The following is a 14,130-nucleotide window of genomic DNA, read 5'->3' on the forward strand; positions in this document are numbered from 1 at the left end:
GTGTGGTTGAAGCCTCTGAAAGTCTTTTAGGTAACATTTGCCTAAATTAGTTGCTAAATTGGGCCCATTGGGATTATTAGCAGAGAATCAAGGTCTTGTTCTTCAAACTGTTTGAAAGAGAGAAGAGGATTTTTAAGGAGGTAATTAGACATAGACAGGGCTAAGGCTTCCTTAGTGCTTGGATAAGCAGAGTCTGAGTGGATTGCGAGAAGAGTGCGAAAATGAATGCATAAACATAAGTTAAGAAGTGATACACTCAATGGATCATCATATTTACAGATGAGAGCCAAGGAGAACAAGCGTTTTAAGGAAGCTCATCATAAAAAACACACTTACACTGTGTTTAATGAAACTTCTTAAATTGGATTGCTTGGTTGTATTTGTTGTATTGCTTCAGTGTGCAGTAATATCATAGTAAAATGTCTTTTCGTTCTTAAAGTAAACAGTGTACAGCCTTGATGTACAGTTAATATTTTCAAATATATTAATGAGCAGAGCTGGGCCGCATATGTAATATATATTACAGATGGTCAATCGCCATTAAATTGGTATCAGCTTACATATAGTGTGTCTGCTCTGATTGCCACTCAATACACACTCCCCAGCCACTTCATGAGTTGCACCTTGCTAATACTGGTTTGAACCCTTTTTTGGCATGAGACAAATCCCCTGTTTAACCACATCCCAAAGGTGCTCTACTATACTGAGATGTGGTGACTGTTGAGGTCATCTAACTACAGTTAGATGAGCTTTGGCGTGTTATCCTGCTGGAAGCAACCATCAGAAGGTGGGTACACTGTGGTCATAAAGCAATGGACATGCTCTGCAACAATACTCAGGTAGGCTGTGGTGTTTAAATGATTCTCAGTTGGTACTGCAGGGTTCAAAGTGTGAAAAGAAAATATTCCGCACAGCACTGCACCACCAGGAGCATGCCGAACTACAGATACAAAATTCTGACCCTGCCACCTTAACTACAACCCTGCCAATAGAAAAAGGACTTCTTTAACCAAAGGCAAATACTCACTCATTCAGAATATTTGGGGAACTCTTCATTTATCTCTTATCTAAAGAGAACTGATTTGACCTCAGTGTTGGAGATTCCTTATGATCTACCTATAAATAGCCTTTTGTCATATCCAAATGATGCTCTAAAATGTTTTAATCACTGGGCATGTCTTGGCATTCTGAGTAATGGGCATTTAATAAAGAGAGATTCTGTTTTTCACAGTGTCGATTTATGGACGCTAATTCAAAGCCACAGATCACAGCCAAGAAGGAAAACTGCCAAGAAGTGGGTAAACACTGAAGTACACAACGAGGAAAAATTTCTCTGATGGAAGAAACAGTATTCAAAGGCATTCAACAAATATTTCCAAAGAAACTGATTTCCAAGCCAGTTTTCACAAGTATGAAAAGCAGAACATACAACTCTCTGATAAAAGAAACTCTTCAAAATAAAATAAATAAATAAAAAATCCACCACTCTTCAAACTCCACTTATGTTTCGTTTCTACTACACACAGTAGCTGAGCATTGTTAGCAGTGTCAGCATTCTTCTGAATGATTAAAAAGGCTCTGCGTGTTAAATGTGGAGCATAAAAAGAAATATCACATCTTTCCCAAAAAAGTGTTTAAAGTGAATGTGACAAATGTTTATACATAACCTTCTGTTGTACCACTTAGTAAGACCAATGTTTATCGAACTGTCTTTGATTTAGTTTGTGAACAGAATAAACTGAATGTGATAAATCATCGTTAAACTGGTACCACACCAGTTGAAATACTACAACAAAAGAATATTTTGAAACTTCGACAAATGCTTTTGTTTTCAATAATGTAATGTTTGCAGGCAGCCAGAGGAGAATCCAGTAAGTCACTGTATAAGGAAATGGTTAGAGGCAATAATTCTCCCTAAAATCTACCCATTTGTGTTTATTCACCCAAAAACAGCCATTGCACTGACCACCTTGCTGTTGGCTAGCTTTGAGCTTTGCACAATGGACACACCACTCGTCTATGTGGAGTGAGTCTGTGTTTGTCTTCTGATCTTAGAGCCTAACAGAGACTCATAATATCTTTTATTTTGCTCCAGCCTCTCTCTTTGATTTTTTTAAGCTTAAGCTAAAATATTTTCATCTTATACAGACACATCTTTAAGTAAATTCACATGCAGATGTGTCCTTTCATTGACATTGTATTATAGCTGTGTCACCTCTACTTAAAAAAACTTTTACATTTCTATTTGGAGACATGTTCATTAGTAATCTTAGTTATGATGGGGACATCTTTGGAAAAAGCAAGGCTAGCTGTCTATTCCTTACTTCTAGTCTACATGGTAAGCCAAACTAATTAACTCTTGGCTATGGCTCCAGACCGAGCACACAGCCACGATGGTCTGCTGGATTAACGCAGACACGGCGGCACGACGAATTAACAAAAGATTTGGAGACCACTGAGTGAATGCAGAAAAAGTAAGAGTGTGCAACGTTGCAAAATCACTTTCTCCTCATGTGATTAAGACACGTGGCAGATCGAATTAATTTGATCTGAATTAACGTATTTAAATGCTTTCTGGCACTTTAGTTCTTTCTTATTTACTTCCTCATTTGTTAGGGAAGCAATAATCAAAACTTTGTCTCGGTCTGGTGATGCTGACAAACTCATTTAAAGTTGTGAATAGCTCAGACTCTCAGTTTGCTCTTGGCTCTCAGACTGTGAGAGTCTCCACAGCGGATAAAGCTGCTGTGTATGGAGACTAGTCTTCACCTCTGTCATGTAATGACGCTTTATTTTAAAGGTGGCTGCCAACTAACCATGGTCAGAACATGTTAGGCCTTCTTCCATATACGTCTCTGAAATTTAAGCTGTGCTTACAAGGGATGTCACATGATCTATTCTTAAGGCACCTGATTTAAATCAACCCATCCCCACTCACTCTGTCCCCACAGAGCAACACCATTTTTGTTCTCCGGAGATTTGTACGCTGATTAAGTCAATACGGCTCTGAGACCAGCCCACAGGTCGGCTGTGATTCAAAGAGTAATGGCAGCATGGAAGACATCGCGCTTGAAGGCACATACTTGTAATGACAGAGCAATTACAGAGTCTCAGATATCACCCGTCCTCTGTGATCCAGGGCGAGAGAGGAGTCAGCGCAGTGGCAGACAAAATAAAAGTTGTTACACATTTTCTCTTTGTTTGTTTTTAACTGACACAAGCTGTAGGTTCAACAGAGTAGAAATGCATGCTTGGTAAGACTGAAATTAGATGACAGCAGTATAACCCAATTAACTGCCACATGATGGCTCCTTTTTCAAGTGGCATTTGGTGGTCCCTGATTTTTTTTAAAGCTGCTTTCACACATCATTGACTCATCAGGCTAACCACCTCATTGTGGCTAAAACCACTGGCCACATGGTGAGGTTTGCTCTATTATCACTTAATCCAAGAATAGCAGAATATAGCTGCACATCAGAGCAGTCCGGTGATAATTTAAACCACAGGAATCGGTTATGTTTAGTTACCTTACTACTCTCTTACGCTCTCTTACAAACCTATAAAATGTACGCATCAAACGAATTAAGAAAACACCTGAATCACATATCAGATCTCAATCAATGACACATTAAAAGTTGAAAATCTTTACTGATATACATTTTGTAATCCATTGAGAACAGCGAGTGAAAACCGAAAGCATCAATTCTTTGACGGCTAGATTTTAAAAAAGATAAATAAATAAATCACACAAAAAATCAAAACTAAAGTTGTTCTGCTCTGAAAATTGTCCCTTAATTATTGTGAGCCATATACTTTCAATCAAACAAGTTGACAGCTCTTTCTTCTTGTTTGAGAAATCTTTTTGATGGATGCTGTCACTAATTGCCTCCGGGGGAGCTGACAGTATCCGAGGATGTGTAAAATCTTTACCTGTAATGTCGGTTCCTCTATCGTCGTCCGAGTCCTCTTCCTTCACATCTGTTCTGACCTCCTCTTTCATTTCTGGTACAAAGAAGTCCGTCTGACGAGACAGGGGAACCATATAGTTGATGACATCCGAACTGTAGATCTCAATAGTTGGGAATGCACAAAGCTTCCTCTCCTAATAAAATGGAAAAAGAAAAAAGACACAAAACAGGAAGTGAGATTTACATTATAATATCCTATTACCATTGCAAAGACAGGCGCGTTCGTTCTGTAAAAACCACAAAGACACTGTCGAATGTCACCTTAATATTTGTGCAAACTTGTGCTTGTGTCTCTAATTGAGAAAGTGATAACCTTTCATAATTACACTGAGCTGGAAGAGGAAAAAGAAGGAAAACAAGCACACAGACAGCATGAAGTCTGACTAGCTTTGAGCTGTGAGAAAGATCAGATCAACAGAGAGCAGATTATCTGCTTAAATGACTGCTTCGTGCACACAAGATAACAGAATTCTACATAATCATCTTCACAATGATCAAATTCAAGTGATGCACAATCTCTGTAAACAAATAACATGCCCTTTTCTTCACAGTGCCACTAGCACCGGGGTCACTGGTTCTCAAAATGTGATCCCCACTGGTGGGGAATAGAGCCACTGCAGCTGTGGCGTACACGACCAGGGGAAAACTACAGATTTCTGATGGATTCGAGCTAACTATAATTCTGTTTTTTTATCTTTGGTGGTAGGATATGAACTTTTTTGCCTTATTTTGTCAGACATGCCTGAAAAAATGTTTAGGAAGCAGTGATGCAAAGGCCCTCGTGTTTCATTTGCATGAAAAAGGTCTGAGCAGACTCAATTAACTTCAACACTGAGAGTAAAGGACATCTTCAGTTCTCACTGTACCCATCAAGTTTTTCCAAGTTATTATTTTGCACTACAAAAGCTAAACACAAAATTAAAACACCCAAAGGCCTCATAAAACTACTGGTTAAATCCTTTCTTTCAATGCTTCTCACATAAAACACGACAAACAGCGTAGGGACCGAGGACCCGTGATGAAGGAGTGTGATGAACACCTCAGACAAGCAGAAAACATTTCAAATATGCAGTTCAAAAGTGCCTTTGCTGATATAACACTATGTCTTTCATACATTAATATGTATATACTGTATCCCCTCCCATGTGAGTTCATTAAAGTTGCATTACCATCTACATCAGTGCGTCTACACTCTCCGCAAGAAGTATATGCAGTGAGTGGAGAGTTTATAAATATTATACCATATTTTCCTCTAAAGTGGACATTAGCCTTTCATAATTTTTCTTTATGCTTTCATATAGTTCTCAAGGGACTGCAGAGGAATGAGCTGTGTGATGAGCCATCAGAGCGCGGCAGAAGCAGAGGTGAGCTGCACAGGCTGGTCTCAGCTGTGATCGGCTGCAAAGTGACATATGAATGCTGGAATGCACAAACATGAACACAAGTCAATAAAAATCCCACGCAGTGTTTTTCCCTTGATTTAATTTTTTTATTCCTTATGATTCATAAAAAAAAAGTTGCCTTGTTGTTCACTTATAATAGAGATCCGGTTAAGGGTAACACTCTGTAGCTACTAAAGAGAAGAGAGCTCAGTATGATGGGTTGTTTTACATAATTCTTTCTCGTTGTTCATATTAAAGGCAAATTTATGACTGTATACAGCTGCTGGCTGTGAGCACAGCTGCAGCTGCTCTGTCTGGCTCTTATAGGTGAAGCTGTGGCTGGATACAGTTATCACTCAGACTTCAGACAGCTGCATTCGAAGGTTGACTCTGTGGTGCTGTGAATATGTACGGCTGTACTATTTGCTTCTGTGACAAATGTGTTAAACCGCCAACCCCCCAAAAAAGAAGGCATAATGTATTTTCAATACAGCACATTCATCACTGCACACACACACACGTGCAGTCAGTGTTCTTCTCATTAATAGATATGTCACAGTCAGAACTGCATCAGCCCAAGTACAGCCATGGCTACAGTGACAGCTTTGTCATACCAAGGCTGCCCTCACAATCACAGCAATTACAGCCTCTGCCTCAGTCAGCTTTGGCAGTGGTCACTGAGAACTGACCCCCCTCTTCTAGTTTTCTTTCACTGCGCAGCCACAGTGAGGCTGCACCAGCCTGCCTTTACATTGCACAGATTAATGCATACCTATGAGATTTTCTCTATTGGTGAAAATGATTAAAAGGTGGTGCAAAAGTTTTGCAAGGAGATACAAAAGTAGTCCAGGAAAGCCCGACCTTTTTGGGTCTAACTATATTGTTGTTTTTGTATATTTTTGGGGGCCACATTCCTGACATTTTAGGACATAAGCATTATGTGGAAAACTGATATCAGCAAATGGCTCCAAAACACTCAAAAAATGTCATAGTTTTGAGCTCTGCTTCGGGGCATTAAATGGCTACAAATATGCCCTTTACCAACACCAAAGCAACCTTTAACCATAACATTTCTCCACCATGCTTGAAAGATGGCTTCAAGCACTCCTTCAGCATCTTTCCATTTGCTCCACATCTAACAGCTCAAACACACGTGTCAATACGCAACACTTCTTTCCCCCCCAAACTGTCTCTGTCCAGTGTCTTTGAGGGTTGTTTTTTTTTAACCACTCTTAATCATCTCCTTTTCACTGGCCAGCCTCATATTTGGCTTTTTTTTTTTGTTGCAACTATGCCTAGAAGGCCAGCTTCCAAGGGTCGCCTCTTGACTGTGTGTTGATAATGGTGTTTGGTGGGTGCCATTTAATGAAGCTGCCAGTTGAAGACCTGTGAGGCGACAAATACATCAAACTACTTGTCTTCTTGCTCTGTTGCGCTCCAGGGCCTCACACATCTCTTTCTATTCTTGTTAGAGCAAGACCGCACTGTTCTGTGGAGGGAGAACTTCCCAGCACTGCATGCGATCTTCAGTGTTTGTCAGTTTCCCACAGATTTCATTTCTTAGAACAAGAGCAAGAATAGCCATGCTTACAGCTTCTTCTTCTTCTTATTTTGGGGGGAGGGGGGGCTTTTAAGACTTGAATAAAACCTGCAAAGAAATTCAACATTAACTGAATAAAGAAGTGTTTCAGCTTTCAGCTGTGATAACAGAAAAAGCAGTTTTTAATAATCAGTTAGGATTTCGCTTGCATTAGAGAGCAAAACGTGCCGTTGACACACAGGAGTGCGCTTTGCTATGAGCGTCTGTATAAGACAACATTCCATTATCATCATTAATGGCATTCACAAACAATTTCATTAATTTAATTTATTTTTTATGTACATTTCTTTAAACTTAATAACAACATATTTAAGTGATAACTTATTTTTAGGTAAAATTACAAAAAATTCAATAGAATAAAAAAGTTAAAAAAAAATATCCAATGTTAATTACAAGTAAAACTATAAAAGCATTACAAACAAAATGCCCTTGATGTATTAAAAGCACACAAAACAGAAAAATTGCCTCATGATTGTTATGTTATAACTGATGTCTCGGTATCTCCTGCTGAAACTGAGCAAGCCGGTGCTAATTTGAGCTACTGAACTTTGTAAACAATGCTTTTATCACCAAGTTTATATATATCTTTTTAAATTATTACCACACAAAGTAGAAAGTAACTGTAAAGGAGAAGCTGTGAAATAGCTTTGAAGATACTTGATATTTTTCTATTAAACACAGGAGACTTCGAATAGAAGGAAACATGCAGGGAAAGCTCCAGGGAAGTATAACTCTAAAAATGTGACTTTCCACCATTAAATAGATTTAAATATTCTTATTCTATTAGCTTTTTTTTCTTCGACTAGCAAATAAGCGAGAATGACATTTACAAGAAGTGCTTTTGGTTCAGCTCTTTAGTTAAACCTCTCAGAACTGAAGTGACCACTTTGAATTTTTTAAAAAGCAGTTTCTCCCCAAAAAACAAAAAAAAACTTAAACCTGGTGCACTTTTCAAAACTTCTGTTTGCTCTTTGAAAATGTTGCAAGTTTTATTTCTTTAAATCTCCTGCTGGATAAATGTGTTGTTATGTTAAACCGCACTGCTGATTTCTCCTTAGCGCACATATTCGTTCCCACGTGGAAACCTCAGCGCACTCGCTCTCTTTATATTACACAGTATAACTCCACTGTTTGAATTTTTATGCTCGCGCTGCTCTTCATCTCACCACGCAAATGTTCATAAAGGTCTCATCTATAAATTTAACTGAATGTATAGACTTGCTGTGTTGTCATGGTTATGTTACAAAACAAGCTATTCTGAGCTCTGAGGGGGGAAATAATGAAAGAAACAAGTTGGATGGCCTAACTGCGGTAACCTGGCTCCATTTCCTATGGGTCAGGGTGATCTAGGTTGACTGATGGGTTTTAATCTAATCCTTGCAAAATAAGACTGTAGGAGCTGGTATGAATCACCTGGCTGCTACACACAGAGGCTCCAGCCTTGGGGCTCCCTATGCAAATGAGTGCCCATCTCCTTGAACCTACTCCGATAATGAGCAGGGAATTTGAGACAAAGACAGTTCACTATACTGTAGGCACACATGCATCTCCAAGGGATACGGTAACAGATAAAAGAAAGAAAAGCACATATACGAAAGGTGTAAATCAATATGTCTGCATTACAGACAGTAAGAGTTACTTTAAAACAGTCATTTGTTAATAATTGTCCATTTCTTTCCATAAAATATTCTTCCAGCAGTGACTGCAAGATGTTATTTAAACACTTGGCTGAATCTGATGAATTAATGGTTACCACAGCATCAGGGAGACGGGATATAACTTCCATTATCTTTGGTACAAATGAAAACTGAAAATTATCAGCATTTGCTTTGGCTTTTTTGTTGTTTTTTGCCTTGAACACAGGAAATGCAAAGTGCTTTCTTTTGCAAAAGTCTCATAGCTCAATAAAATAAAATAAATGAACAAATAAAGCAACAAAACAGCATGTGAAGCTACAAGAGGCACAAGATGATGCATACGTTCAATAATCCACTTTGCAGGATGCCAGTGTGTTATAAAGACAGCTTATTAGACAGCACAGGTTTTCTTTGACTTTAAAACAATTTTTGATTCTGGACCTTTTAATTTTTTATTTAAGAAAATCATGTCATGCATACTACTAATTAATACTATATAGTGATTTACTGACACTGACATATATTAGCCCATCTCAGTCCTGAGGAGGAATGTTTCTATAATATTTGTGTCATATTGTTGTTATTTCAGAGACGTCTTATCACCTAATCCTCCAAAATGGAGTTAAAAATCCTACTTGTGACCGTTAATGTAAAACTCCCTGTGCATTATGGTGTAGGTCCCTGTAATGGCACTACAGTAGTTCCAAAACATCAGGGCACGGTCCGCTGGGTCATGTGGGTGGAGCCTCTGTGTTCTTTGGGCTGGCGGTGTGGTTCCTTGAAATGCAACAGTGTTAAGGTACGTAGATGCCAAAGTGACATCAACATAAATGTCCACAGTTTTCCAGCAGGGCATTCAGTTGTTGTGACAAATCATTGGGCACTTACTTAATTCACAAACGCACCACTCCAGAGCTGTTCTTCAAAATAAATGTACTCCACATTAAAACAAAATTTGCTTTAACAGAAACAGTGAATATCATTACTGCACTTCTGCTAACGCATTAACAGTGTTATGTGTTGAATATATTTATTTTGAAAATCATCCTAAAAATTACGAGTGGTGTGTTTTTCACTTCCATTAACATATTTTGCAATACAAAGTTGATTTTTTGAAAGCTTTTATTCTAATTTTCCGACTATAAAATCTTCACATAGGTTTGTTTATTCAATCATCTTCCCTGCTGCAGGCATTTTACTACACTTAATCTGTGGTTATAAGATTCATTTCTATTGTATCCTCTGTTGCTCTTTAAGGTATTTCAAAGACCTCAGTGACAGTTTTTTTTTAATTACTCCTTTTGCTGTTGACACAAACAACTACTTCTAATTACACAGTAATTGATTCTTCACTTTAACTGTACTTGCCTTTATGAACAGCGCACAATCAACAGGCAATTTCTAAACTCAAGTAACCAAAGTAACATTAACATAATTAGCTTTTTTCTGTCTTTGATGATATTTAATGAAAACTAAACAGAGACAAAAATACCAAAATATATACGGAAGCAGAGATTTTAATTAAGATCTTTGTTTCAAACATAAGCCTACCTGTTCCAAACTTGAATATCATTTCCATGGGTGCCTCAGCATTCACTTACACTTCCTAGTTATAGTTGCTCAAATCTTCTGGCAGCATTAATTTTTACACCTGACAGTGACATCTGTGATAGATTTTTATGAAGTTAACACCTGTATTTTAGGGGGATTGCACTTCTTTTTCAGGAGGCGTAATGGAACCTTTTGGAGAACAATGACGCACGTTTTGTTTGGTGCTGTTTGTTTTGGCTCTAGGATAGGCCTCAAGGACAGACTAGTTGCTTTTTGATAGTGCAGAGGCACACTTTGTTTCCTTATCTGGAGAGCAGACATAGAAGGGGGTATATGAAACTCTGTGTGAGATTAGAACATCAGAACAGGGATGATGATACCTGCTGTAACGTGTTTTCATTTCTCCTCTCCTTGATATTCAGTCATTTTCATAATAAATATATTCATATTTTATACTATTCTTCTGGGTCCCTTGATTATTTCTGCATGAAGAAAACCACTCATCATAACTTCTTACTAACCTGCTTTTGTTTACTCCTACATTGTTGCCCCCCCCCCCCCTTTTTTTTTTAATCAAAGTATTTTTTCTTGTGGTAAATCCTCCTCAGCTAATATAAAAAACAGGAGGTCTAACATACATTAGTTAGCTTATTTCAGAAGGCATTATTACTGGTACGGATTGGAGCATAAGTCACTATCATATGTTAGATAATTTTCAATGAAATAGGCTTGTTCCATATTACATGTTATACACAGTGTGTTTCATTTGTCTTACCTGTTTAAATGATTACAGCCATCTCATCTGACAGCCAGCAAAAGGGAAAAAACAACAACAACTAACATCTATTATTAAACAACGATATGCACAACAAAGGGGGCCTGATCTGTGGGGTGTATGTTTCACTGACCAGTAATCTATACTTACTGTCACTGGGGAAATAAATAAAGAAATAGCAGACAGATTAACTGTCATAATCAAAACTTGCTCCCGGCTTGAACATCTTAATTATACGACAAGCAAGATGTTCTCTTTCCACCCAGTGGCCTTTTGTGGTTTCTGCCTGTCTGCTCTCTGATTGGGTGCCATCTATTTCCCGAAAGCTTATCATGGAGTCAACAAGCTTCCACTTAACCTGTGTCTTGAAGCTGCTGGGAATGAAATGTGCTCTGCTGCAGGATACAGAGGCAGATGGCTGAACCATCGAAAAACAGGTCACCGCTTCCTTGCCCGTCGCCTCCTAGCAGACTCAATGGTTATCATCGTCAGGGCCACACTTTTCAAAATTCCTCATCACATTAGGAAATCTCGCCTCTTAATAATTACTGATGACTAAAGACTAAATTGACTACATTTTAATTAACAGCTAATACAATTTAATGATTAATATTTAATATACAAAATAGCCTTTTCTTAATTTTTCCTGTAAATAACACGTCTGAAGGAAAAGCTCTTGTGCTTGCAAATAAACAGAAGATAATCCCCAAGTTGGTGATGTAAACAAATCAGAATATAGTGGAGGTGTGAAATCCATGTATAATTATGTGCAGTCAAGTGCTAAAGGCACAGAAGTTTGAATTTCAATAAAGAATACACCTGCTAAAGTCATTACTGTATTTGGTTACATTTTCTCTATGAAAAAAACACATTTTAATTAGAGAAATCAGACAGTATGGAGTTTGATTTGCATGATAGCTCAAAACTCTGGGGCCTGCTGTTTGCTGACAACAGTAGAAAAAACATATATGTAGGCGTTGTAGCAAAGTGTAAGACACAGAAGTGGGTGATAGCCATCATATATCCACCAGCCACCCCTCATTTTTTTATATTTTGCTTCAGAGGAGCCAAATATAATGCATTACTGTATTAGTTGCCATGTTTTCAGTTGAATCTATGAAAACTATCAAATATCTTAGTTTTAGGCATATCTCAGTATGATAAGGAGTCCTTAAAAATTTAGGAAGCTGGACAAGTGGACGACAAAAGAACAAGTGACAAACTTATAAACTATCAACAACAGATGAACAGTATCTGAAAGTCATCCTTAAGAAACCCACGAAAAGCCTGACACAGGGTCTAAAACATGCATCTGGCCCTTCAGTTGATCCATCTACTGTTCACGGACGCCTCATTGGAAATGGTCCCAGTAGAAGCTGGCTGTCAAGAAGCTATTCTTAAGGAAGGGAAGGCTGAGGTATGTCAGATTAAACAAGAACTGGACTAAAAATTTGTGGCAACAGGTGTGGTTCAAAAATATGTATGCAGGAAGCCAGGAGAAAGGTACAACAGTGGGTATCTACAGCCAGAGCCTGGGGCTGTAAAACACAGTGGAGGCTCTGCCATGGTTTGGGGCTGCATTTCAGCCAGTGATGTTGGGGATCTTGTCAAAATTGACAGAATTGTGAACGCAGAAAAGTACCATCTGATTTCGATCCACCACGCAGTGTGGGATCATCTTGACTTAGAACAAAACAAAAGTCAACCAAAATCCAAAGAAGAGCTTTGAATGTCCCACAAGAAGCCTGGAGAACAATTCCTGAAAACGACTTAAAAGAAATGACAAGAAAAGTGCCAAAGAGAGTTCAGGCTGTGTTGAAAAGTAAAGACAGTCCGACCAAACATAGACTTTCAAGAGATTTTGCCTCATAAGCTGTATTTCCATGTAATGTTTGCATATAGTTCAATACAATGCTGCACCTTTTTCCCACATTCCCTGCAAAATATAAAGAAATCATGGGTACTGTAGTACTCTACCTTCAAAATACGCATCACAATCTCTGGCACATGGCAGAAGTTCAAAAAGCAAAGAAAACATAAAATGTTAGAAAAATATGTTATTTGCTGCATATATTGTTACTACAGTACAGCATTTCATGCCTACACAGGATATTTTATCTTGTGTGTAACCATGTCGGCATTTCCTCTGGAAAGAAAAGTATTAATTAATATCAGTTGCTTGGCCAATGTAGTGTACCGGGTTTCTAACCAGAAAAGAATAGTATCATCTTGGCTTAGGAATGCTTCTTGTATCACATACTTCATTAGGTAACGAGTAATTAATCAGGCTCTATCCTTAGAACAACACAAGTACTGTGATATTTACAGGATCTCACAAAATGTCCGTGGAAGAAGAGGTGTGAAGTGAACAAACATAGAACAAATCAGTTTGAAGGAGAACGAGATGATTAAATAGAATAAAGGACACAGGTTGAAGCATCAGTTCTGTGGACGTGCCCTTGAACACAGTCTTATCCCCAGGATAGTACTCTGACTGACCTTTTATTAATACTCACTTGAAGATATAGGCAGTAATTCCCCCACTGAATCAATAGAAATGCCCCCACTTTTAATTACTGCTCATAAAGCAGCCTTCCAGGAGGAATATAATTGCTACTGTAACAATCAAGATCAGTATATCAGTCAGATCGGTCTCATAAAAAGTCTTCTCAGGTGAGATTGAAATACATACTTTTTTCACATTAATTTAAAAGCAACTGGTTTTCTGTCACTTATAAGAAAATATGAGAAATGATAGCAGCTGCTCAAATGATTGAACAGAGACAACAGTCAATTTTCTATTATTACCCAAGTCTGATAGGATTTCTAGACCACAAAAGCAAATGACTTGAACCCTAATAATTTCCAAAAAGTTACAATGTTTTTGAAACTGGAGATTTAATTGAACCTTCTGACAGATTGAAAAAGAAATGACATATTAAAATTAAATAATAAATTAAATATTATTTTGCACATATGCATTGTTGTGCAATTTATTCATGTTTTTCAGGAAAAAGAAATCATACTGAGGATGAGGAGGTTTCAAAAACTCACAAAAACCCATGTATCGAATATGGAACAAGTGGCATTACAGTGCCAAGTTAGTAGTTTATGGTGATATAACTACACCTGTGGGTTACTCAGGACTGACTGGGACAAAAAGGTTTGTGTTTTCACACTGTGAATTAGAGTGTAATTAGTGTGTGTGTGTGTGTGT

At 37.9% G+C, this 14,130-nt stretch overlaps 1 protein-coding gene across 1 annotated transcript in view; it reads right to left on the minus strand.

Moving 5' to 3' along the window:
* Positions 1–14,130, minus strand: part of tex264a (testis expressed 264, ER-phagy receptor a) — a 72,419-nt gene that overhangs the window by 5,080 nt on the left and 53,209 nt on the right. The window contains exon 3 of the mRNA XM_063473053.1: positions 3,931–4,102. Within this exon, the coding sequence (XP_063329123.1) occupies positions 3,931–4,102 (172 nt within the window). The remainder of the gene's footprint in view (positions 1–3,930; positions 4,103–14,130) is intronic.

This window comes from Pelmatolapia mariae, linkage group LG5 (assembly GCF_036321145.2).
Source record: "Pelmatolapia mariae isolate MD_Pm_ZW linkage group LG5, Pm_UMD_F_2, whole genome shotgun sequence".
Taxonomy (NCBI): Eukaryota; Metazoa; Chordata; class Actinopteri; order Cichliformes; family Cichlidae; genus Pelmatolapia; species Pelmatolapia mariae.